The sequence below is a fragment of the Pygoscelis adeliae genome, unplaced genomic scaffold (assembly GCF_000699105.1).
Source record: "Pygoscelis adeliae isolate BGI_AS28 unplaced genomic scaffold, ASM69910v1 Scaffold1, whole genome shotgun sequence".
Taxonomy (NCBI): Eukaryota; Metazoa; Chordata; class Aves; order Sphenisciformes; family Spheniscidae; genus Pygoscelis; species Pygoscelis adeliae.
The window spans coordinates 3,353,413-3,379,459 of NW_008824051.1; the positions used below are offsets into that span (position 1 = coordinate 3,353,413).

A 26,047-nucleotide genomic window follows, 5' to 3' on the forward strand; every position below is an offset into this window, starting at 1 on the left:
GTGGTCGCTGCGGAGCTGGCTTCAGGCGGCCCCAAGATGTTCAGCTGGCTGGGCACCGACGACCGCCGGAGGAAGGACCCCGAGGTGTTTCAGACGGTCAGCGAGGGCCTGAAAAAGCTCTACAAAACCAAGCTGCTCCCCCTGGAAGAGCACTACAAGTTCCACGAGTTCCACTCGCCTGCACTGGAGGATGCCGACTTCGACAACAAGCCCATGGTGCTCCTCGTGGGGCAGTACTCCACTGGGAAGACCACCTTCATCAGGTAAAACCCGGCTGCCTCCCTCCCTCTCGGGCACGTCCGCACCCTCGGCGCCCGTGGGCCGTGGTGGGGCAGAGAGGGCCTCTGCTACCCATGCTACGCCTGGATCCCTCTTTTGTTCCCCCTTCCGTGCCCCCGGTGCCCATCAACAGCTTTCAATTGAAAAGCCACCTCCACTCAAACTCTGAGAGTGTTCTTCGCAAGGACAGCCTGAGTGAGATGTCCCATGAAACACCGACGTGGCAAAAAGTAGCCCAGGGCAGGGCTGAGGAGCGCAGGCAGGGCTTTAGCGTGGAGACGTGAGTCACTCGGGGGCCTCTTGTCCGTTCAAAGTGCAAAGGCTGCGGGAAGTCTCGCGCAGGGTATCCCTGTGACTGCTGGGTCAGGGTAGCCCCCCTAACCGCCATTCTTTTCAACTTGATGTAGCTTTTGGGTGGTGGGGCAACCTATGGCCTACAGCATCTTAAAGTGGGTGCTTGGGTTCGTAATGGTCTGTGTCTCACGCTTGTGTTTTTCTCTCTGCACTGTGCCCAGAGGTAATGCTCAGAGCCTAGTTTGAGAAGCATGCGTGCTCAGATGTGTGTGTGCACAAGAGAGACCAGCCCCCAACCAGGGCTCCAAAGTAAGCTCTGATTTAACTGTGTCCTGCTCTGCTGAGATGCTGGGAGCAGCAAGTTTGTTCCTAACTGTAAAGAAAGGGCGGCTGCCAGCAGCAGGTTTGATGTGAAACTGCCAAAAGGAGGGTTAAACTTTTCCAGCTGGACTTGGTTGCAGGGATTTCTGTTCAGCCACATTGCTAGTTCAACTTGCAGCAGCCTTTCTCTTGGGATCATAGCTGAAGCTGCGCTGTCTGCATTTCCTATGTGATTCATAAGCTTAGTGTTAAATTCCAGGCTTTTTCTGGTGTGGCTGTGTTGAAATCTGTGGAATTACCCCAGTGTAAATCTGGATGCAAGCCACAAGCAGCCAGCCCGTTGTTCTACCAGTATTTCTTGGTGGTGGAGGAGGGAGCTGTGGAGAATAGAGAGAGGTGAATCAAACTGATTGTACCTCTTCAGGAGTGACCTTGAGAAATGCAGGGGGGGGTTGTGTGTGCACTGTAATGTTCCTGCTACTTAATGCCCCGGCCAGGAGCCAAGAACAGAATGCATTTCTGCTTACCTTGTCATGCACCTGGCAAACAAAGTTCGAGTGAAAAGGCTTCTCTCATCTGAGCAGGTCAGGTAGATGGTGAAGGGGCATGAACGACCTTAAGAAGCATTTGGTACATGGTTGGAAAGGGATTTGCTCTTCTGAAAATCAGAGAGGCTAGATAGGATAACATAGTTGTCTGGTTCCGCCTCGACCTTTGTTCTGTGACTTGGTACCAAACCTATCTGAAAGGCTTTTTCTGTCCTCTGAGTTACTGACACCTCAGAGCAGAACTTCCCCTGAACACGAGGAGGTTGCTGAATATCCATTCCTGAGGCTGCTGGCTGTGTAACTAGAGCATCTCTTTCTAATGCTTCTCTCTGGATTGCCAGCATCAGCTTTTCCCTGCTGTCTTACCTGCATGCTGTTGTTAGCAGAGACTTCCTGCCTTTTCCCCTCTCTGTAAGCCCGAGCTCCTTTTGCAAGAAGTTGGGGTGCCTAAAGCATGTTCCAGGCAAAAGGAGAAGATTGAGTCTTTGCTTCTGTGGGATGGCAGTGACTCCTTTGCTCTGCTGTCAGCAAGCTGATCTGAGCCTCTCTGCAAACAGTGCATTTCATTCATGCCTGTGTCCTTATCTCCCAGCCTTCTCCGCACACAGGGCTGGGATGAGCCTACCCAGGGATTATGGTCAAGCAGAAGTGACCAGGAGCCTCTGCTTCACAAGAGTGCAAAATGGACCTGGGAGGGCAGAATTTTCTTTGTGCAAAATAGTGCATAAGAACGTGAAGGTTGAGAACTGTTGGAGAACCAAGGGCCTGTTATAGGAGGAGGGGTGTGAGGGTCTGGTACTCCAGTATGATCCCAGCCAAACAAAGGCAGGAGGTGCCAGAAAACTGAGTGTTGCTCATGATAGGCTTCCAGTGTGAGCCTGCAGGCACTGGTCACTGGAGAGCAGGGATAAGCACCAGATTAGCATCCAGACTTATTGCGGGAAAGTAAGTGGGAGCTAAAACTGAGAGCGGGGAGGAGCTAGAGGGGACTGTGGGAGGAAGTGGGAGGAGAAACAACCATTATGTCTTGGTATTAGAGTGAAGCAAGGAACAGCTTCTGGACATCTCTTCCATAATCTTGTCAGGATGGAGAATAATTAGTGTTATCCCTATGTTATCCACTCCGCTCTTATATTGCATCCTGCTTGTACTGCCATGCAGTTTAGGGCGATGACGTAGTGCCACTAAACACTCATGTGGAATGAATTCAGTCCCAGTTCACCTGGATCCCAGTACATCATTTAAAAAAAGGACAAAGGACCTTAATCACCTACCTGAGGTGGGTTTGTCTCCTAAATATCTTTCCTTGCTCTTGGAATCTGTGAAACAAGGAAGAAATGCAAGGCTCTAAAGCACCTAAGCTGCAGCATCTTGCAGTGAGGCTGCTGTCTTGTCAGGAGCTGATGGCAGAAAGAAGGCAGTCAAGGTCAGCAGTGAGAAACATTCCTAGAGGCTGAGGCAGGGAGAAGGGAGGTGAGTTGTGTGGGTTAAAGCCAGTGTAGCAAGACCAGAGCACTGGCTTGTTTTCAGTGGAGCCAGGCTGTCCTCTCCCTTGCTTTCAGGGACCCAGAGAACTGAGCCTTATTTTGCTATGTGAAAGATGTAGCGTCACTAACTGCAGCTTTTCCTTTAGCTGCACTAACTGCAGCTTTTCCTTTCCTGCTTCCTGCTGTATCCTCTCTGCTCACTCCCATTTCTCTCCTCAGCATACATTTGGCTGAGGCTTTTTTGCAGGGCTGGGGTCTGAAAGGCTGTGATAGCAAGGGCAAGGCAACACCTCTACCTGGGAATATCTGGCAGCCGCAGCAGGATGTCACTGGAGCCTGCCTCTGCAATGTTATTGGTTTTTATGTTTCCTGTAAGAGGGTAGGAGTGCAGGGCAGAACATTACTCTCCTAATTAACTTAGATTCTGTGGCCTTTTCTAAAAATAATTCTGGCTTCTGTCCAGCCATCCTGCTAATAAAATAAACAAGCCTGCCAGAGCCCTACTAACAGTCGACATGGCTTGCTTTTCTGGTGTAGCCACCCCTTCCGCCTACAGCTAATCATTTACGTGTCCTCTCCAGACTGTTTGTCACAGGCTACATGCAGAGCTCTGGTGTGACCTCCCTGTGTGGCCCTGAACCTTTCATCTCTGCCTGCACCAGGCAGTTGTCACCATTTCCTCCTGCTCTGCCCTTCTTTCCTTTCTCACTCTGCATCACCTCTGCTGCCACACACAGCATCCTGCAGGGCTCCTGCATGACTCATCACGAGCAAACGGCCCCTTCCCCCACATCCTGCAGCACTCCTGCCTGGAGAGCCTGGGATCTCCTTGCCTGGCTCCTATGCTGGTCCAAACCCACCTGGGAAAGGCTACCCCAAGCCAGTCTGGCACTAATGCAGCTTTCCTGCCCTTGTCCCTCACTTCCACCCTCACCAGGAGAGGGGACAGGCCTGAAATGGGGCAAACAGCTTGATGCTCCCAGCCACATACGAACTCCAGACACTTCTCCGAGAAGATTGACCATAAAAAAAAAAATTCACCTCTTGCCCGGCCCTCTTTGCAGGCTTCCTCATCCTGGCTGGAGGTCATTCCCCCAGGCCCTTGAAGTTGTTCAGCAGCTGCACTGGCAGGGAAAATTGCTCACTGTCAGTTGGTGTTTTCCACTGCTATTGTTTGCTCTTCTCTCCCAGAAATCCCCACAAATGTGACAACTGCATGTGTTCTCTAGCTTGCTTCTGTTAGCAGAGGCGGTCTGTGTCACTGCCTAGCAGAAATGCCTTCCCCCATCAGACAGTGTCAGTAAATCCCCTTGTATTTTTCCTGTGTACAATGAGATTCTTGTGCTGCAGACACCCTGCAGCACAATATGCCCAAATCTTCCAGAGATGCCTTACTTAAAATAGATGCTATGATACTAGGCAGTGCAAATCTTCATCTCTTGTTTTCATACCACCTGTTGCACATTAAGTCAATTAACATTCTCTTGTAGCTACTTCTATATGAGAGTGCTTTTGTTGGGATTTTTTGTTTTGGTTTTTTAAGTCTTATACAAGAAATAAACACAGAAATGCTTTGAAACATTAGCTGAGTGGAGCTGTGATAAAATTCTTTTGAGCAGCCTGGCTGGAGGAAGAGTGTTGCTATTATATGCAGGACTTTTGCTTAGACTTTCTCAGAAGCTTTGTCTATAAATGACAAAAAAAAACAGGCTATCTTTTCTCCTGTTGCTCAAAAGCTATCATATTACATGTGCATCTCAAAAGTGTAAAAAAAAAAAAGCAGGTTATTGTTATGGCAAGGCTGTGACCTGGCACTGGGAGTAAGGGGTGTTTCTCAAAAGCACTTCACTTGTTGCATTTGACAATTGTTATCACTACCTGTTTCTTTTCTCTCTAGTATTTGCAAGGGGAGAAGGATTTATTTCTATGGATTCAGTGAATGCCCATCTGTATATCACTCTTAAATATACTATGTCAGACCAAAAGCAAAGTAGGAAGTGGGAGCAGAGGAAAGCCAATAGCAGTGACTAGCATCACAGCAATGTCCATCAGGGGCTGACATTTTTGAATTGCCATCCAGGAAGCCTAAGCTTGGTTTCTGGAGTCTGGCTAAGTGGCTTCTAACCTAGCAAATGGTTGTTTCAGTGTAAAGAGCTTTCCAGGGAATGGAGCCAAGAACATTCATATGATAGTCTACAGAGCCTGTGGTAGGAGAAGAGTAGCTCCTCCTTGTTCTCAGCTGCTTCAAGCTAGAGAGAAGTTACTGTAGCTGCCAGGAAGGTGTATTGTGATCATCAGCTAGGGAGGTGGCACACATCAGCACTGCTGCAGTCTGCTTTTGTACTAATGACCCACTTCTACAGGAAAGTTCAAGGAACCCTTGTATAGGCTTTAGGTAGATAGGATGTATCCACCCTAGTATAGGAGGCCAGAAGGCTGTTTCCTTCCTGGAATCCTTCCTGGATTATTTCAGGTTTTTAGGGAACTGCTAAATAGTTGCTGTTTCATCTCAGAGTTGCTCCCATTAAGAGAAGTCACTTCTGGTGGCATTCTGGTGAGCACAGGACTTGGAAGTCACTTTGGATGAAAGATACATGATAAAATACCAAAAAGGAGGTGGTCAGCCCCTAAAGGAATTATGGATATCATTGCTGGAGTTATTCTTGCTGCAGCCATTCTCTTCATTAATGTATACCAAGCCAGATAAGTAGCAGTGATTTGCAGTATGTCCTGGGTGTACACTTGCTTGTTTTACCTCTAGATCCAGTTGATTTGGCCTTGCCCATTGGGAACTGAAGATGCATTTGCTGACATGGTGTCAATAAATAACCCTGCTGAAAAAAAATGTTGTTCCTCAAATGCTGGATGGTGATTACCTCTGTTAAAGTGATGATGAAAGCAGGGACCCCAAAAAAGTTATCACAAGCCTTCATGCCAGTGGTCCTGTAGTCCCTTGCATAGGAACTTACCTTCTCTGATAAGACTCACCTGAGTGAACCAATGCTAGTTATTAAACACACTGGTCTCAATCATGAAAAATCCTCAGCCCTTCTCACATTTCCTTTTTCCCTGTCCCTTGAATCTACTTTTAACATCACAGCAATTCTGTATTTATCTTTCTACCTACTAAACAGTAGGTCAAAGCAACAGAAGAGGAAGTGCCAGCTATGTATTGGCAACAAGCAACACAGTATTATACTAACTTCCATAACCTGGCAGTCATTATGTTCCTCATATAACAATCCGGAGCTTATCAGCAGGTCAGGTGGTCTGACACTATCCCATACTGGGGGCTAGACCAGTTCTAGCTCCCTTTTGCAAGCCACATGGACACAATGGTCTTAGTTTTCAGCACAGGACCAGCAGGTGGGATGTTTTCAGCACCCACAAACACAGACCTGACCTCAGTGATGGCATTTGGCTCCTTCATGAGCCAAAGGGAACTGTCCTATGCACGCCATTGACCCACCCTGAATTTGGCAGGGTAAGTCAGAATGTGCTGCCAGGGTCCTATTTGAGGTCCTATGGCCTTATGGGTGACTATCTTTCCCTGAAATTTGCCAAACTGTACCTTCAGAGAGGCTGCCAGAGGGTTAGGAAATAATAAGGGATGCTGTGCTTGCTGTGCTTTTTAGCTCGATAACAAATACTGGGATATACTCTGCCACCCACATGCTTAATGCTCAGTATGCTTGAGCAGTTTGTAACATAGACTGTAGCTGCATTGCAGAAGCACGCAAGAAGGGAGACTTGAGACTTCAACAGTCAAGTACAGGAGAAGTTGGCATTTGAGCGACTGATCTGGACTGGGGGCTAAGCACATTATTTGGATGAGTCTGCTGAAATGAGCGGCAGTGAAGTAATTGATATTGGCACCAAAGGCCAGTAAGGTTTTGGGATTAACTCTGTGATTGCAGTGAACTGCTGTTTTTACTTTGCTATGCTGTCTGTTCCAAATGTCTTGAGGATTAAAATACACAAAATGATCAAACATGATGAGAATCTCTTCCCAGCAGCTATAATCTTCTCAATTTCTTAATCCAGCTGAAATAAGAAAGCTTTAAATGTGGAGATCCTGAGTAGAAAAGCTACCATGACATTTAATCAAACGATTCAGTAACAGTGCTAAAAATAGCCTCAGAAGGATCTATACTCTTGAGCTTCATAATTACACTGCAATCTTCAGTACAATTCATTTAGGACTTAGGCAGCTCATGTCTCATGCCCACACCCTGTTTTTTTGCCTACAGATACCTGCTGGAGCAGGATTTCCCAGGGATGAGGATTGGACCAGAGCCTACAACTGACTCCTTTATAGCAGTTATGCAAGGAGATGTGGAAGGAATTGTTCCTGGAAACGCGTTGGTAGTGGATCCGAAAAAACCGTTCAGGAAACTCAACGCCTTTGGCAATGCCTTTTTGAACAGGTAGGTACTCAAGAACTTAGTTGCTGTGGAGAATAAAGCTAGAACCTAATGAGCAGTATAGCTAGCAATTTAAAAGGATAAGGCATTACACTGTTCTTCCTTTTTTTCCCCATCCACATGGCTGATGCAAAGCCATTCCAGTCCTACTGGGTGCACATCAGTCACTCACCGAAGGGCAGATTAACAAATTCAAGTGGGCCAAACCTTCATTTCACTTGAACAAACAAAAGAAAAAACACAGCACAGCCTGTCAACCTCATCCTGTAGGAGTCGAGGTAAATCTTTGTTACACTTCACTCTCCCTTGCTTTTATATTCCTAGCTTCTTCCATTCTGCCATCAGTTCAGTTCTCTGAAATTAAATAGTCCAACCAGACGTAGCCACTGAAGTTAGTAGAGTAGTGGAACTGGCACAATATGCACATCTTTGCTTTCTTGCATTTTTAAACATTGCTTGAGTGTCCCCCTTGTTACAAAACCAGGCTTTCTGCATTCTGATGCCTTATACATATAGCCTCAGGTGCAAACTGATGACAGCTCTAAGTCTTTCCCATAAAAAACTGTAGCGGGGGTTTGGACAGTAGCTCTGTGGCATGAGGAATGTAACCTTTCCATCCCCTAGACCAACCATACTGAGTTTTGGATCTAGGCCTTGCAGGAAGCCAGTAGCACACACCCATATCCTAGATGAGCACGAACTGTGCTACAGCAGGCAGATGGGAACAAACAGTCTGACTACGCCCGTCATTGGCGCCTTCCCTGCTAACACATTGTGGGAGATGTTGCAAACATGGCAGCTGCTCAGCCAAACAACCAGGAAACCTGGGGTTTGGCTGCCTTTCTGACTTCTGAGCTTAGAGAGTGTCTATCCAGAGAGTGCAGCATCTCCTACCAGCACTGACCACAGGAGTGCTGGTGTAGGCTGCAGCGAGACAGGGAAGGGACCTGCAGAGAAGCATGGGGAGAAGCTTGATGGGAGAAGAGGGACCTAGCTGGAGTCGCTACTATGCAGAGAACCTCACAGTGCCTCAGGGTGACTCTGGAAGCAATATCTGATCACTACACAGGCTCATCATTCAAGTACATCGACATGGTCCTGCACCAGGGAGACTTTGAGATGTTTTCAATATTTTATAGGGCCCAGAACATCTGCACCTGGCCAACAGTTAAGTCAGGTGACTGCCCACTCCCTACACCAGGGGAGGAAGGTGGTTTGCCCTAAGAAAATAACAGGCTTCCTGCCTGGAGTGTGGAGATAGTAGATGAAGAGAGTATCATTCAGAGCAGCTCTGCTGATAGCCAAGAACAGCCACAGCTGGCAGACAGTTCACTACAGAGAAGAAGCAACATCAGGAGTAAGGAGGCCAGGCATGGTAGGCAAAAAAGCAAACACTCCTGAACTGGACTGATTGACATGTCCTGAATGCAGTTTGCGCCTAAAACAGCAAGGGATCTCTGCGTCCATTAGCCTAGTTCACTGTATCATGCTGTGCTCTTGTTACTCTCCTGCTACTCTTCCTGTGAGGAAGGAGTCAAGTATGTGCCTGTGAGGACAGAGGGGCACAGGATTGATTCAGCAGCAGCAGAAGTGCAGTCCTGCTAGCAATGCAGGGAGTAGCCACAACAGCTAATTAAACACTTCTCTGCTGACAGATTAAAAAAAAAGGGGTAATGATTTCTAAACTGGCAAAGGAAGACCCACTAAGGAGGACTAGCTCAGCAGTGTGAGCATCACAGTGCTGAAAATGCAGATGGTAATACCCAGCTAATTAGAAAACTAAGCGCATGCAAGAACTTACTCAGAGGGCCAGAAATTTAGCAGATGTAAGCCAGGGTGCACCCACTGGACTAGATCAAGCCACCCACACTTACCCCTGTTGTGGGCCTGGCTTCTTGGCAAGAGACAATGCAGAGCTGTCTCTGCCTTGCATGTATCTTGCTGCTGCTGTGTGTTTTCTAAGGCACTAACCTCAGCTAGGAGGCTGTAAGCAGGAAATTTAAAGAGGGAGGTAATCTCCGGGAGCAACCCCTCTAAGCTGAGATAAGAGAGTGACCATAGGCAAGTCTGCTTTACCCTTGTGTGGTTAAAGGTAACGATTGGCTATGGGCACCAGTGGAAAGGAACAGAGTGGCACAAGGCAGTAACATTCACACAGACCATGATGGTCTCAGCTGAGAGGTGGCAGCCCACAGCCCTGTGTCCTGTGGGGTGCAGAGCCTGGTGCTCCAGGGGAGCGAAGTGGAGGAACAGAAGGAGCGAGCATCCAACTTCAGCTGGTACTCCCTTCCTGGCAGAGACTGGGATCTGCTGCCTTCCAGGAAGCAAGGGAAGAGTGGTACAGTCAGGATTTGGGTGGGAGACAGCAGTTAATTGTGCTGCTCAGAGCCTGTCTCCTCCTTCCCTTCATTCCCAGGAGATGGGGTGCCTGCCCATACCTTCCTGGCTAAGGGCAGAGATAGGGCTGAAAGGATAGCAGCTCTGCAGTACCATGCTCTGACCCTGTCTCTTGTCCTCCTCTCCTTTCCCCAGGTTGTTCCTGGGTATTGAGAGAAAGGCTTGTTTTCCTCACTCCAACTCTGCTGGCAGTACCCCAGCTCTGGAGGGATCCCAGCAGAGAGATTACAGGTTGCACCTCGTTATCAGGAGGACTGGTTTGGCACCAAGGGCCTGGAACAAAATCAGCCATTACTTTCATATCACACTGGATTGGTTGCAAGATTCCTCCCACCCCCAAAGTCTGTCTTGGGAAGCTAAAGTGGAGTCAGTCCCACTTTTGTGTTGTCAACAGCAGGAGACATCATGGATAACAGGTTCCTCCTTCACCCCTATGCTCTGCCTGTAAAGGTAGCGAAAGTCTAGTTTGGCACCATGCTCTTCCCTTCATGTGGCCCTGGACAGAATTAGGTCATGCTCCCTGAGGTCCTGTAGTTCTGCTGGGACGGCAGGAAGGCAGCAGCCTTAACAGCCTTGCCAACAGAGCCAGAATGCACTTACTCATGCTGGCCTCTGACCTTATATCTGAAACCTCCTGTAGTGTACCTTCCCTAGAGAAACCGATGGAAAATCCCCTTGCCTGAGCCATTTAATATTAGACCCAAAGGAATGCTCAGGGCTGTAACAATGGGAGAGCAAACCTGGACTGGCAGGAAAGGGGAATAACGTGACCTCCTGAGCCTTCTGTTCTCTGCTGCTGTGCCTGGCACTCAACAGGAGAATCAAGCCAGCCCCCCTCTTCTACATGAGGTGTTACATGTTCAGAAATGGTCCCTGTTGCCACCTGCCAAGCTGTGGATGTGGCGGAAAGAGGCTGTAATATGTGGTCTGAAATAGCTGACAGCTTAGGAGACACTCATCTAACCCATGAGGATTCACTCTTGTCAGAATTTTCTTGGAGTCGTACAAGTAGAAGAATTGGGGTGAGGTTGTAGCATAGCCTGGAGGAGTTCATAGCTGAGGGACTTCAGCAGAACCAGCTGCTCAGAGTGCTGCAGGGCTCTGTCTGCCTTGACTGCATCTAGTGGCCCTTGTGCCAACCCCCATCCTTTATGTGGTTCTGCTTTCTCCCATAGTAACACGTTTTTTTTATGCCTGAATGTCACACCACCCTATTAATATGCATATGTACATATACACACACGTATTTATAGCTGCCTGGAATGCCATCACAAAAAGGCTATCCATGAAATGCTACCAGGAGCCACTAAGTGGATAGGCTTTTACTGTCCTTTGCTGTTACCAGCAACTGAAATAGATGAGCTGCAACCCACTAAGCACAAGCACAAGTTACTCTTCTTAGGCAGTGATTTGCATAGATACAAGATGGGGAGCAACTAGCTGAAGAGCAATTACACAGAAACGGAGCTGCAGAGGGGGGAGGAGTGAATTACAAATTAAATATAAGTCAACAGTGTCATACTGCTGTTAGAGCAAACATCTTACTGAGATATATAAACAGGACTGTAATATGTAAGAGAGAAGGAGCAATCCATCCACTCTGTTCACCACTGGCAAGGTCACAGCTGGCATACCACGTCAGCTTGGGGCGTCATGCCTGAAGAAATATGTGGAGCAGTTTGAGAGGACCCAAAGGAAAGCTGCAAGGGTCTTCAGGGATTTAGAAATGAGCTGGAAAGGCAGCTAGAGAGAACTGAAAGAGATAGGGGAAAAACAAACCCGAACTGTTTTCTTTAGAGGAAAGACCGAGGGGAGATAGGATGACAACAGCATACATTGCAACAAGAGGGGAAAAATAAATTGTTTTTCCACATCTACTGTGCTTGAGACTGAAAGGCATTGTAGCATGGGAGTTTTAGATTAGGCGTTAAGAAAAAGAGGTTTTGCTGTAAGGATAATTAAGTAATGGAGTAGACTCCCAGCAGATGCTGAGTCTGCATTGTTATGGATTTGAAGAACACTTTAGACAAACATCTGATTGATCCTGCCTTGAGGCAGGAGGATAGACTAAGCAATCTCTTGAGATCTCACGCTGCCTGTGGTGCAAGAATAGCACACTTTCTGTCTGTTTAAGACCACAGATTTAAAAGAGAACAAAAATCCTACAACATTGCTGATTTTTTTTTTTTCTAAACAAGTTATTTCAGTTCACTTGAGTTCAGGACTCTGCAGGAGAACGCTTAAGTGAAGAAAAACAAATACCACTTTTTGCTAAAATCTGAACAGCAAATGAAAACATCTGGATTTCCGCATTTTCATTAATAATTCACAATTTGGGGACCACATAAAAAAACCTGTCATAGGTCATAACTGAGACCCATGTTCCAGAAGCAGCAAAGTAGTCAGAAGCCAGTCAGCCACTTTCTCATTTCTTTAAATCAAGAGTAGCTCCAAGCTCCAACTGAAGACTTGTAAGTGAGATCAGAGCCTGGCTTGTCCCGTGCTGCCTGTAATGTTTAGCACGTCATAAATACCTTTTGCTTTTATTTTAAACACATTTATTTTTACACAGGTTCGTTTGTGCCCAGCTACCTAATCCTGTGTTAGAGAGCATCAGCGTCATTGATACGCCAGGAATCCTTTCTGGAGAAAAACAGAGAATTAGCAGAGGTAAGTCTTCCAAATGATAGTAATGAAAACCAAAGGGATTCTATATGAGTTTCACCACAAGCTGTAGACAGAAACACTAGTAGGAGCCCCTCAGAGATACAGCATGACTTTACCAATGCCTCTTTGGACTTGATTTGCAATCTGCTGTAGAGAATTTAAATGCTTTCAGGAAAGGTTGCTGACAAGGTCTGCAGTACCTATGTCACAGTCCAGTATTTCCCAGTGGAACAGATTTCCATCAGAAAGAGTCAATTAATACCTATCTGCTTTGCAGAAACACTTGCTTTCAGTGACTTACTGATGAGCCATAGGCAAGGCTCCAATGGCAATCAACCTGGTTTCTTTCCAGATGACCTAGCAGGTGTCTTGCACTGTCCAGGCTTCCTAAATCTAGCGCAGGACTGGATTGGGCTTAAAAGCCACTGGCACCCAGGTTCCTCATTGCAGTGGGGAACCTGGAAATCCTGGGGACACTAAATGGATCTGATGAATAGCATAGAGTCTCTTAGTGAACTTCTGAGTGTCTCAGGCTGACCCTCTGAAGTGGGCAACATCTTGATACTTTAAACCTAACATCTGTGGGCATTTTCTTGCTCTGTAAGGTGATGGTGGCATAGCTCACATTTCTTGCAGGTTCTGTAGACAAAGCTGGTAGCTATGCATCATTTCATGGGAAGAAAGCCAAGAGTAGTAATCGCAGTATTCAGGTTTGAGAAGATCAGTTCTTATTCACACCGCCTATTAATAATGCACGATTAAGTTTCAGCAGCACAGGCTCTACGCAAAGAGCTGAGGCCTTTCCCGTATTTTGGTGTTCTGTCTCATAAGATTTCTGATGACTCATGCCTTTCCCACTTTTATAATGCTCCTTTGCATTGAAATTGTTCTTGGAAACTTCATTTTCTCTCTTAATTGAGCAGCCACCTTGCACAGAGCCAGGTCTTCTTTGTTTTTCTGGGATCTCCCACCACAGGGACCTTAGCTAAAGAAGTGTCAATAAAGCTATAAAGGACAGCTAGATTTAGTTGAAAACTCACATTAAGCTTTTCCGACATGGGTCTCTGCACTGCTAGGGGATCATAAATTCCTTCCAGGCAGTCTACAAAAGATAGCAAGATGCACAAGCCTTCATGAGAAGGTTGAAAAACATGCTGTACAAGCATTCCTCTCTTCAGCAGAAAGTGTTTAAAAGTGGAGATAAACAAAAATTTATATTACATGGTATAAACATTTTTCAGTCAAGTAATGCCACTGAAAGCTACCTGTTCTCTTGTGGAACTATCACTGTGAAGAAAACTTGCTTAGGAGGAAATATTTTTTTTCTTAAAATGTTTTTGGTTGTTTTTTTTATGTGAGTCAAAATGGACCCATTTCAAGTCCCCAAAAAAGTTTCCATAGCCCCTTTCCCAAATCTCCTCACCAGTTCAAATCCTGACATATTGCAAGACTTTTCCTATTTTCCAGCTATTTCCAGTACTAAAAATACCCTCCTGCAAAATGTACTGGCACTTTTTGCTCCTCCTTTTGCAAAATTTCTCTATCAGCCTCCCGGTGGGCCTTGGTGTCCCATTCCTGCAGCAATGCCAGAACACACTGATGCATAGCTGTGCACTGTTAGGAAAGTCACTGGTGCACTTTGACCCAGGCCAATAATGCCTCTCCCAACATCTGGGAACTGCTGAGGGAATGTTCCTCATAAGCAGAGAAGGCTAAAGGGGGGTCCCAATTCTCTAAGCTTTTGCACGCTATACCTATTTGAGGACTGGAGGCCTGTCTCAGCATGTGGGGCAGGTTCTTCCTGGACAACTTTTCTGCCCTCAGTGCAATTAAGTGCTTGTGCATTGGCGCTGTGACTATAGTGTGTGGTCACTCCACCCTTTTGCCAGGAGGTGAGAACTCTAGATGGAGCACAGCCACTTCCTGCTCATCCTACCATCCCAGGAATTTGCTCTGCTACACCTCTGACCAGACAAGGGGGCTGTCACAACCTGGCTGTCAGCTGACCTAATCACAACAGTTAAAAGTACAGGGTAGGTGGGATCTCAGTACGTCACCATTTATATCCAGGACAGCCTGAAACTGCTTATGTGGGCCACGTCGGATGGCCTTTCAATAGCTACAGGACAAGATCCTCATCTGGTTTAGATCAACATAGCTTTGTTGAAGCTGGCAGAACTCCAGCAATTTCTGTCTGCAGGGGATCCAGCCCAGGGAACAGAAAGAGTCAAAAGAGTGCTGAGGTGCTTATGTTTAGGAAGGGCTGCTGCCAGGCAATGGCTTGAACTTATCTCGAGGAAGCTGGTGTTTGAAAGGGAGTGCTCACCTCCTGGCTCCCATGGAAGACAAATAGGAAAAAGTGGTGAGGCTGGTGCCTTTACCACCAAAAGCTTATGAGCCAGCTGCCTTCATTAGCAAGTTGGTTTTGGAGGTAGATAGAGCAATAATGTGGTTTCTAGGCAGAAAACAAGACAGTGCTAAAAACTGCTGACACAACAAAATGCTCCTGCCCTTCTATACCTTTCCAGCCTGCTCAGATTTCACTTGGGAATGAAGCAAGACCTGAGGGAGTCTTACAGAGGTTTCCCAAGAGATACTTTGAAGTTTCTTAACTGCTGTGAACAGGGAAGCTCTTCTTACCCCCATTGTTTGCTAGCAGTAGGTTTTAAGACCCTCAGACTGGGGTACCGGTGATGCAAGGTCAGGGAAGGGAGCGGATAGTAAAGCAGCTTTATGTCATAAATTTGAGGGGAAAAGTAAAGATGCGAAAGATGTGGCAGGCTTTCCCAGCCTGCCCATCCCATGAGAACCAACAGCATTTCTAAAAATAGGAAATTCCTCTCACTGGGAACATCACAAGTCTGTCTCCTTTCCCATTAGACATCAAGAGCATTAGCTAATCTATACAGCACCAGCTTAGCAGAATACCATGGTATCAAAGCTTAGCAATCCACGAGGGCCACTTTATACCCCTGAATTTCAAGGCAATAGCTGTTCCTGTTATTGCATCCACGTTTCAAAGAGCAGGAGCAAGAAAACTGCGTTTAAAGGAATGATTTAGGGGCCAAAACCAGGTTCTGAAGCTTTTAATTTGTCTGAACTCAACTCTGAATTAAATTCACTGTCTCATTGCTGTTGGAAAAGACGTAACATGACAGATAACGCAATCTCTTCCCCGATGGACAGACAGCATGCAGAAGCACCAACGCGCCAGTGTTAGTGCTAGCAGCAGTCAGCCTCATGTAGCCAGCAGCAGGGCTTTGCAGATGGGTAGCAAGCTTTCCTCCAAGGAATGCTGTATAATCCTAAGAAACGGAGCTCTGCGTTGGTTCTCTTCCAGGACACCACAACATGATCATACCTTCCCCCCACAGAGCAGCCCATGAAGTTTCCCAGTAGCAGACCTACAGGTTTAGGCCTGTCAAGCAGTTGAGGGTGATGCAGTCTGTCATAGCTGAAGTCCACATCCCCTCGGCATGCAATGAGATCACCAGCACTGACACAACTGCTGCTGCTCTCAGGCTCTGGTAAAAAGTGTAGCTGAGGAGCTGCCTGCAGTGATTTGTCCTACTGAGCTCCTGCAACTCATGTACTTCTTCGTGGTGGGCACCCATAGTATCACAGGTGTGGTAGCTAGACCCCCTAGGATATACAGGTTTCATTTACAGGCCTTATGGGAAGTGTTCCCAGGATGCCATGGCCCAAAGCATCCTGCCCTTCACTGCTTCTGTATTATCCTTGCTTGGAGAAGAGCCATTTCTCTTCTGGTCTTTCTCACATACTGGGGCATGGATCTATGTCCACATGTAAAGAACTAGCCATTGCATTGCCTTGTCCCTCACTCTGTGTCCTTCTCCTTTCTTTTATTATTTCTAGCTGAGCATGAGGCAACAGCAGGCTGCAGAGATGCCCGTAGGGGAGATATTTGTACCAATGCAGCATGGTTTTGGCTGCTTTGACAATTTGATAATAATATGGATGCTATCCATTGGCAAAACACTGTTCTGGCATCCCATAATGAGCCCAGGCCATCCTGCTGGAAGGGAAGATGAGAAAGGGATGACTGTACTGAAATAAATGAGGACAAAGGGGAGGACCACAGGTCAGGTCATGCAGTACAGCAGAGCCAGGGCAGGAGTTCGGACTTCCTCATAATTCATCATCTTGAGCAGTCTCCCATGCTAATTGAGCCACCTGGTAACAGCAACTCATGCGCTTCAGTAGCAGTGCCTTCCCGGGGGGCCTGAGCCTTACATGCTCTGCTAACCGTCAGTCTCGACCTACACGTGCCCTGAGCTAAGCAGATCCAAGTCTGCCAAGTTCAGTGATGCCCTGACCAAGTTGTATTTGATCCCTGTTTCAGGATAGTACTTCCTGAACATATCCTGAACACTTACTTCATCTTCACCCTATATATGTCACCTCCTCCCTTTCCCACGTTAGCACAAGGTCCTAGCCAGGAGGTAGGGACTGGCACAGCATCATTCCCTGTCAGCTTTCTTTCCAGTACGCGCTATTCCAGCCTTTTTGCAGCCTTCCACCCAGTTCCATTCTGCTGGCTGCAGTGCAGCCCAGGCTTCCCATAGCCAAGGAAACCGCACACTAGCCTTGCTGTCTCTCCTGGGAAGGAAGAATTCCCAATGACCAGCAGCTTCAGCGCCAGGGATATTTAGTCACTCACCAGCCTGACAGTGAGAAGGCAAATGCTAATGGACAACAGTCTTAGGCAGTGCAGAGCTCTCAGACTGAGTCTCAAATAGCCATGCTTGGAAGGGAAAGGCAAACACCAAGGGAATTGATGTTCTCCCGCTTCATGCAACGTTGTTTAGGGTACAGTGGCAACAAGAAAATATTTTTTCCAGAGAGTTTTGTCATGTGTGTTAGCAACAGCATGATATACAACTGAAAGCATCCACCCTGAAAGCCTCTAAAAGGGAGGCATTTCAAATATTTGCTATAATACTCCCCACTGGTGATGTTTGCTTATATTTTGTATTTCACTCCGCCTGGGAGGGTGAAAGTGCACTGGTTAGTTTTGACTTCCCAGGTTCACCTCTATTACGGCAGTGCAGTAGCCGCTCTGCCAACTTGCCTGATTTTATCACAGTCTCACAAACACATAATGTTCCACTGAAAGGCTCAGTTCCTACAGTCACATAGTTCTGCACTTCCTCTAAGAGCAATGCAAAAATGAGCATAAAATCTGCACAGTTCTGGCCCTTTTTATTCGTAGAAATATGTGAAGCCGCAAGCCTAACTCTTCTGACCTGAAAGCAGGATGCAAACAAAAACTCAAGATAATATTCGGGGTTTGGGAAGACTAAACCATGATTTTGTTCAGGGTGAGGAGGGGAGAGGGGGGAGGTGCTGTCCTCATGATTTGGGTTGGAAATACTGCTATGTTTTGCATTTCCAGAACTGGAAGAGAAAAAAATAATGCAAAAGAACTGAGATTAAATAATTGCATGGATAGAAAGGGCTGTGCTTTTTTTTTATATTAACTCCTGTTAACATATAGCAAGTACTCAATTTTTGTCTGATTTTGAACAGTTGATCTAAAAATCAGACTTGTTAGATCAGCTGTTCAATTTGTCCATTTTATTGTCCTTTGTGCACTCCAGAAATATCCTAAGTATCTGTTTCATCAAGGAAAGATAGTCATGCCCATCAGTATCTTATCAATTTGCATTATTTATGCCTATCATGTATTCTTTCAGCATCCTGAGTAACAATGGAGAAGGACTGTGTTTCCTGGTCACTGGTAGCAGCTATCAGTTACTGATGGCCATTTCAGGCCAGGTTTTCAAACACGATTTCTCCCTAGATTTAAACTATGTGTGCTGGGAGAATTCCGTTTGTGTTTGGACATTAGTAAAAAAACTTCCTTGGAATTCCAGCTATGCATCAGCACTGCTCTGCACTGACCTCTCTGGAGAACTTGGCCTATATTCAGATGCCTTCTGAGGTCTCAAAATCTGGCTAGGAACTGTTTTGAGGATTGGCCCAAGTACCAGGAAACACTCAGTCCATCTGCCACAAATGACAAAGTTATAAATGTGTAAAGGGTAGAGGGGACAAGTTCTGCTGTGCGCACAGAGAAGCTAAACAGGCTGTCGTAAGGAAACTTTGCTCTGGGCAATGCTCTCATCAGTTTTACTCCACCCGACTTGAACGTGTCTAGTGAGGTTTCACTCAATTTCCACTGACATAAAGCAAGAGCCCTGTCAGGCTCCAGCTCTCTTCCCAACCCTGAAACCCTTGTAATAAACAACATGAAAGCAAAAGGCCACAGTCTGCCATGGCAGGTACTGGTTAAGGTAAATGTTAGCGTTAGAAATCTGACACCAGCCCATCTTTCCTAGCTGAGAACATAGGCAGTTTTGCTGTGCTTTACTGAGTCCTTTTGCCTTTGCTTTGGAAACCTTTAAGTCTCCAAAACGTATGTAATGTTTCCATTAGTTCTATGGTACCAAGGGGGAAGAAATGCAGAGCACTGGCTGGAAGATGTAGCTCTTAGTGCTGTGAATCACCAGCTCCAGGACAGATTATTTCTTTAAGTATACGGAAAGGCAAAAGTGGTCGGCAAGCTGAGAGCTGCTCTAGAAATTGTGACATGTAACATTCATAGAAATCTTTTAATCCTGAAGGACTTCTGTCTACTTCCCAACACACCCACAGATATACATTACAGGAATCTCTTTATATCCCCTTGGAAGGCAGCCACTTCCAGAGAGGAGTATGGCAGCTTTTTACAAAGATGGTTTCGGATGAGCTGCGGTGAGGTATATCCAATACCCATCCCTCGCTTTTCATCTTCCCTTCTGTCCTCTCCTTGCTGGCACCACCAGCCCTTCACCTTGACAGAAACTTGCCTAAATCACTGTTGTTCTACCCGGTCCCAGCTGCTTCATCTGTCATACTGTTCCCCAGCACCCTCTTCTCTCTGCTGCGCCATCCCTCCCTGGGTCTCACAACAGCCACCCACCCTGCTTCCCACTCACTTTGTGTGTCCTCAAAGGGATGCGTCAATTCCCCTCCCTTCCTCCCCTTACTTTCTTCCCCTGACCATTGTGTCACCTTCCTTCTCCTTTGCTTACAGCCATCTGTCACACTCGGGTAACACCTGCCCCTGCTGGCACATTCTCCCCCTCCAGTCCGGGCTGCCTGCTTGTTTTGCCATAACATAGTCTTCTTCCCTGGATTTTGAAGGGCTTTCAGGCAGGACATCTCTGTGACCTGTTAGACTAAGCCTCCATACCCTCTTACGCAATTTAAAAATTCAGATCAAGTCATTAGCTCCCGGAATAGGCACTCATTTTGCCTCCAAGAGCTGCTCCCTGTCTAGGTAGTTGGTGTTGGCTGTGCCAACTATCCCGTCTTCTTCTGATGCTGTCCTCAGACACACAGAGCCAACCTATCAGTTGACAAATAGGGATACAGCCATAAAACTCTGCCCTATAGAGGGCCGCGATATAGCGAATTTTCAGTCTCTGGATAATACCAGCTTTAAAAGGATGAGAAGGGAGCTCGTAGTGACTAAAATTCAGCAAGAAAGAGGTAAATTCCTAAAAGCAGCAGTGCAGTTTAAAGCAGTACTGACAGCAAGCTGAGAGATGCCTGGTGCAAAGCAGGAGCTTTGGGTTTTTCAGCATTTCTTGATCTTACTATGCACCTTCTATCCTACCTGATGGAACTCCATCACTACAGGGGCTGTGGCCACGGTTCCACAGGACAGGAAATCCAGTAGTGAGCTTACGATTAGACAAAAAAACAACCAAACAAAAAACAACCACCAGTGTAACTACATGGTGAGAAATGCTGAACCAATACATGCAGACTCATTGCTGGTTTAAATTGGCTTAAAAATGTTACAGCCAGGCAGATTTTATGCTGGGTCAGGTATCATCCATCTTTCCGCAGTCAGCATAAAGACTGTATCGTGCCTGGTCTGACTTGACAGAAATGTAATTGCATAATCCTGCCAGATCTTAGTGAAATGCATGCTGCCAGGTATTCCAATAGTGCACAGACAAGTATTCATTAAGCCAGTCTGCCTTATGGAGTCTAGGTGGCAGGGTGTCTGCAAGAAGATCATTTTTTCTCTGTAGGCTGAATCCACCGACAGTCCTGCTGACTTGTCAGCTTTGTGTTAAATCTGTTGACAGAAGGAAATCTGTCCTGTGAAAACACATCTGATAGAAGAAAATTATTATCGTGTTCATCTTGTCCTCTTAGTACTGTGTGGTTGGGATTCATTTTCTATTCATGTTCACCTTATCTGGAGATTGTGAAAGAAGCTGCATCGGTGATATTAGAGAATGTTTAAATACGCATCATATTTTTCAACAGAAATGCAAGTGCAACCACAAACAGCCAAGAATTACTGAACAGAAAATTCTCCCCTTTACATTCCTGTCTGAACACCCCTGGTTGGTTTTGCATTTGTGCAGCTTTGGCATGCGGATGGCTTCCCAAATGCCCTGTAACTTCACAATAGAACTGTGCTTTATGTGGATAGCTTCACCCATCACTGAAACGCTGCCAAATCAGAGATAGTAACTGGCTGCTTTTGAGAGAGGCCTTAGCAACACTCTACAACACTAAGAGAGGACGTAAAGAGACATAACGCATTTGCAGTGGAACGAGCAAGGGGACACTCGGAAAACTCCTAATTTGGCTGTGGATCAAGATCAGTTCTTGGTCTAAGCTCACACTGTAATAAACTGCCAGAAGAAAGTAGAGTCAGGCCCTATGCATCCCTGAAATAAAAATGGGACAGGAGGGGAACCGAAGTGAGGCTATAATGCTTAGATTTAGTTACAGAATGAGCTTTATGTGTTTTCAGGTGTTGAGCACCTCCAGCTCTGGCTGGGGTCAGGCAAAATATCTCGAGTTCTCTATGCTGTTGGAAAGTCTTCTGAAAATGAAAGCTCTGAACTAAACATTAAAATACAAGTTTAAGACCTTATTTTTAAACATCTTTATTAATAGCTTGTCCTTAGAGTTTTACACTGTCACCCTGCTATCCAAATGCTTCAGTAGCAATCTACTCTTATATGCTAAAAGCAAACCTAAAAAGTCAACCCTATGAATCACCTGTGTGGCAATTCTCTAGGCACCTGTCTGTGTGAGAAGACACCCTCACAGTCAGTGACTCCAAGTAGGTAGTTGTAAACAGCAGTCTGTCCCGCCTGCCCTTTCCACGTCATGCTATGTGTTAAGCAACAATACAACACTCACAATAGTTTTCCTCTCTTTCCTCCTCTAAAGTATTCTGTCACTTAAGAACAAAATACATACACCTTGGTTTTCCTGCCAACTACCTCCGTAGAGGAGGATGCACGTGTGATCAGCACTTGTTAAGAGCTGCACACAAAGAGAGTTTCTTGCTTAGCTGGGCACCTACAGGAGAGGTCTCACATGTTCCCTTAAGCGCCAAAGCAAGTGAGACATACAAGAGGAACGTGTGGGTTGGCCTTTTGTCCCAGCATGGGATGCACATGAATCCATGCTGTTGTGACTGCTCTGAAACATCACCAAGTGTTACTCCCCAGGGCTTTGTTCTCTCTTTAATGGAGATATGCAGGACAGCTGTCAGGAGAATAACTCTGAACAAGCAAAGAAGCTGGGAAAGAAAGTCTGCTAATCAATCTAGATACTTAGTGAAATCCACAGGGACATTCAAGACTTACTCTATGTTACTGTAGCAGCTGGGAACATGCAAAAGGTCTGAGCAGGTATTAATTCCCTTTTCTCATTGGGTAGAGCCAACATTTTTGTTCGTGAATAGGAAAGAGAGGCTCACAGAGCAGATACCCTCTAAGTGCTGCTGTGGATCCAGGCTTGATACATGGTAAAATCAAGAGAGCTAAGCACCTAAAGATCCTTTTGGACAAACCCTGAGACCCAGGCAGATTAAAGGGCTAAGGTCAGTCTCCCAAGTCCTCAGCTAATACCAAAACTACACCACCACCTTTTTTTTGTTCCCCCCCCCCCCCCTTTTTTTTTTTTTTAATAATCAGTCCCCACTTTTTCTGAATCACTAAAAGGTGGGCTGAGTGTCAGGTGCAGACACTTTCCCCACCTCATCCTAGCCCCCGTTAACACAACAGAGCGCCTAACAGTGGCTGTTCCTCTACTACCAGAGGGAAACCATCCACACCATCTGTGGCAGGACATCACTGTAGCATTACAAGATGCCCCAGAGAGCATGACTGTTTTGCCCTTGATCCCCACAAGAAAAAGGCTGGAAGATATAGTTGTGGTGCAGTTCAAACACATGCCAGCTTGACAAGAAAGCATCCCAGTCAATGAGATTTAAGAAGATTAAACACACAAACATCTCCAAACAAAGTTGCCCTGACTCATTGCTTCCATGGTGAAAAAGCAAGCTGTGTAGCTCTGTGTATGAAGAATAAACTACCCTGCCGTGCTCGATGACGTCCAGTACAGCCCAGGCAGAACTGAACATTAGGTGTGGGTGTGCATGCCGTGTTTAGCAAAGTTGGGGGGGTGTCCCCATTTGCAAATTCATTGATCTGCTTACAGAGGGACAGCTTGCAGCCTGAACCCAGTCTAAGTGAAGTGAAGTATCAGCATTGACTCTTGTCTGCTGCCATGCCTCCTAGTGCAATTTGGGAAGGAGTCGGCATGCATAGCTTTACAGCAGATATGCAATTAGACCTGTGGAGGTGAGCTCCCTAGAGTCATAACATCTAAGGCTAAAAGGCTGTCAATATCTGAAAGCAAGCAGGACCAAGTTTATTTCAATTGTAAGATGGTCTGACTCGTGATTGTTACTGGTGTCAGACACATGGACTGGGCAAGATATACAGATATCAATATAATATATTGAATACTCAGCAGGTCTCTGTCAAAGGTAATACCAATTCTGAATTCTCTGAAGTTCTCAGCGTCAAACATAGCTGAGCAAAGAGCCAAGGCCCAGCATCACTTGCTGCTGCTAGAGGCAGCACTGGTGTCCTGAGTGAGCGAAAGCCACTGGTGGGACAAACATCTATCTCCTCCATCTATGATTTCTGTAGATCCCATGGAAGAGAGCAGGGCAAGCTGTCCACATCCAAGAGCACTTCCCCCCCAACACTTTTCTTGTAAGGAGTAAACTATAGTTGACCGAAGCAAAATGCTGCCCAGTAATAATACTTTGCAGTTGTATAAAAGCTCTCAGTGGCTAACAGTTTGTTATGGTTTAACCTCAGCCGGCAACTGAGCACCACACAGTTACTCGCTCACTTCCCCACCGCACCCCGGTGGGACGGGGGAGAGAATCAGAAGAGTAAAAGCGAGAAAACTCGTGGGTTGAGATAAGAACAGTTTAATAATTGAAACAAGATAATAATAAAAATATACAAAGCAAGTGATGCACAACGCAATTGCTCACCACCTGCCGACCGATGCCCAGCCAGTCCCCGAGCAACGCCGCCCCCCTTCCCCCCAGCCAGCTTTCCCCCAGTTTATGTACTGAGCATGACGTCACATGGTATGGAACGTCCCTTTGGCCAGTTTGGGGCAGCTGTCCTGGCTGTGCCCCCTCCCAGCTTCTTGTGCACCTCCAGCCTTCTCAGTCAGTAGAGCATGGGAAGCTGAAAAGTCCTTGACTAGCGTAAGCACTGCTTAGCAACAGCTAAAACATCGGTGTGTTATCAACATCATTCTCATCCTAAATCCAAAACACAGCACTGTACCAGCTACTAGGAAGAAAATTAACTCTATCCCAGCTGAAACCAGGACAGTATCCACCCCTTATTCTATACCAATTTATCCAGCTGAAGAGAAGGTTCACACAGGCTTTACTCCTGACTTGAGAGCCAAGTTTTCACCCTAGTTTGCTTAGTCACAAGGGAGAAAAGGCCAGCGGCAAAAATCAAGATCAGAGCTCAGCAGTCCTCCCTTCTGTGGTTCTGATCTACAGATTAGGATGCACTGGTTGCCCTCTAGGTTTTGGAGAGGACAGAAAGAAAAAAAAAAAGGGGGGGGTGGTGGTGGAAATCACTGAACTAATTATCATACATTTATTCATGAAAGCTGAGATTAAAATAGTATGTTAAAGGATTTGAATGCAAATAGCATATGCTCTGTCCTGATCTCTCCTAGCAGAGTGCAGCACTCTGGCAACATAGATAACCCCAAACGCTGCACAGCATAGGAGAGCCTGACAGAGCACCAGTCTCTCAGTGAGGCTTTAAAGAAGGTGAAAAAAACACCACAGAGCTGGGGAAGAAGGTCATTTTGTTGCTGTCATTGCTGTTGTTTTAAAAACATCTCCACACACACTATTTATCATGCCCTGTATTGCCTAGAGATGGACCTGAGTCTAACACTGTGCATCCATTATCCTTAGTTCTGAGGCATGTGAAATTTGAACCCACTGTTTGTAGCTTGAGTCCACCTCTGGTGTTCACAGCAATGCTGTCTTGTAAGCATCAAGTACTTAGCAAAGTAAACACAAATAATTTTGCTTTGTGCACATGCAGCAGGTATGACAGGATGATTACTCAGGTAAGGCAGGTTATTTGCATCCTGGGTTTTGAACTGGATGGGACAAAGTCTCGCACAACTAGACAAGACCTGAGAGCTATTAAGCAGTAGAGATACTCATTCAAACCAGTCTGGGTGCAAGTACTGCAATTATCCAGCTTTCTACAGCCTTTGTAGGCTATGCTGATGGCCAGTAATTCAGAAACTAGACCTCTCTTGCCACATGCAAGACTTCTGCAGTAGCTGTTTTAATATAGTAGTTTCCCCATGATATGCGTTTTCAAGACTTCTTTGGGTGATCTCAATGTGGGGAAGATGAGAGCTATCCTTAACTGTGTGCATCTTGGGCGTTTCCATGTGAAGGACAGTGCCTCATCTCCACCTTCTCTGGGACAAGGAATGACGTTTCATGTTTCTTTTGTCAAGCTGCCTGATCTACTGGGGAAGCTACCTCTTTGCAAGCTTACCCTCAGATGGCATAGTTCAGGTACAGCAAGCAGGCTTCTCTACTCCCATGCATGTGCATCTCTGCTTTTCCTCCACCCTTTGCAGGTTATGACTTCGCCGCTGTGCTGGAATGGTTTGCAGAGCGGGTTGACCGCATCATTCTCCTTTTTGATGCGCACAAGCTGGACATCTCCGATGAATTCTCTGAGGTCATCAAGGCCCTGAAGAACCACGAGGACAAGATGAGAGTTGTTCTCAACAAGGCTGACCAGATAGAGACTCAACAGCTGATGCGGGTGTACGGTGCCCTCATGTGGTCCCTGGGAAAGATTGTCAACACTCCTGAGGTCATCAGGGTCTACATTGGCTCCTTCTGGTCCCACCCGTTGCTCATCCCCGACAACCGCAAGTTGTTTGAGGCAGAGGAGCAGGACCTGTTCAGGGATATCCAGAGCCTGCCCCGCAATGCAGCCCTGAGGAAGCTGAATGATCTCATCAAGCGAGCACGGCTGGCCAAGGTGGGTGTTGGCATAGAAGAACCTGAGCATTCAGTTTGGGCTGTCTGCAGTATGCAGGCTATGGGGAAGTGGGTTTGGCCAGTTCAGCTTGCAGAGCTGGTGGATCCTACTCTTTTTCCATCCCATTTCAGTCAGGCCCAGCATCTTAGTCCTATGCACTTCAAGGA

At 46.4% G+C, this 26,047-nt stretch overlaps 1 protein-coding gene across 1 annotated transcript in view; it reads left to right on the forward strand.

Annotated features, from left to right (window-relative positions):
• Positions 1-6: 6 nt before the first annotated feature.
• The window catches only part of EHD3 (EH-domain containing 3), a 30,665-nt gene continuing 4,624 nt past the window's right edge, over positions 7-26,047 (forward strand). Inside the window, exons 1-4 of the mRNA XM_009333630.1 lie at positions 7-263; positions 7,180-7,356; positions 12,323-12,420; positions 25,468-25,880. Of these exons, the coding sequence (XP_009331905.1) occupies positions 37-263; positions 7,180-7,356; positions 12,323-12,420; positions 25,468-25,880 (915 nt within the window). The 5' untranslated portion in view covers positions 7-36. The remainder of the gene's footprint in view (positions 264-7,179; positions 7,357-12,322; positions 12,421-25,467; positions 25,881-26,047) is intronic.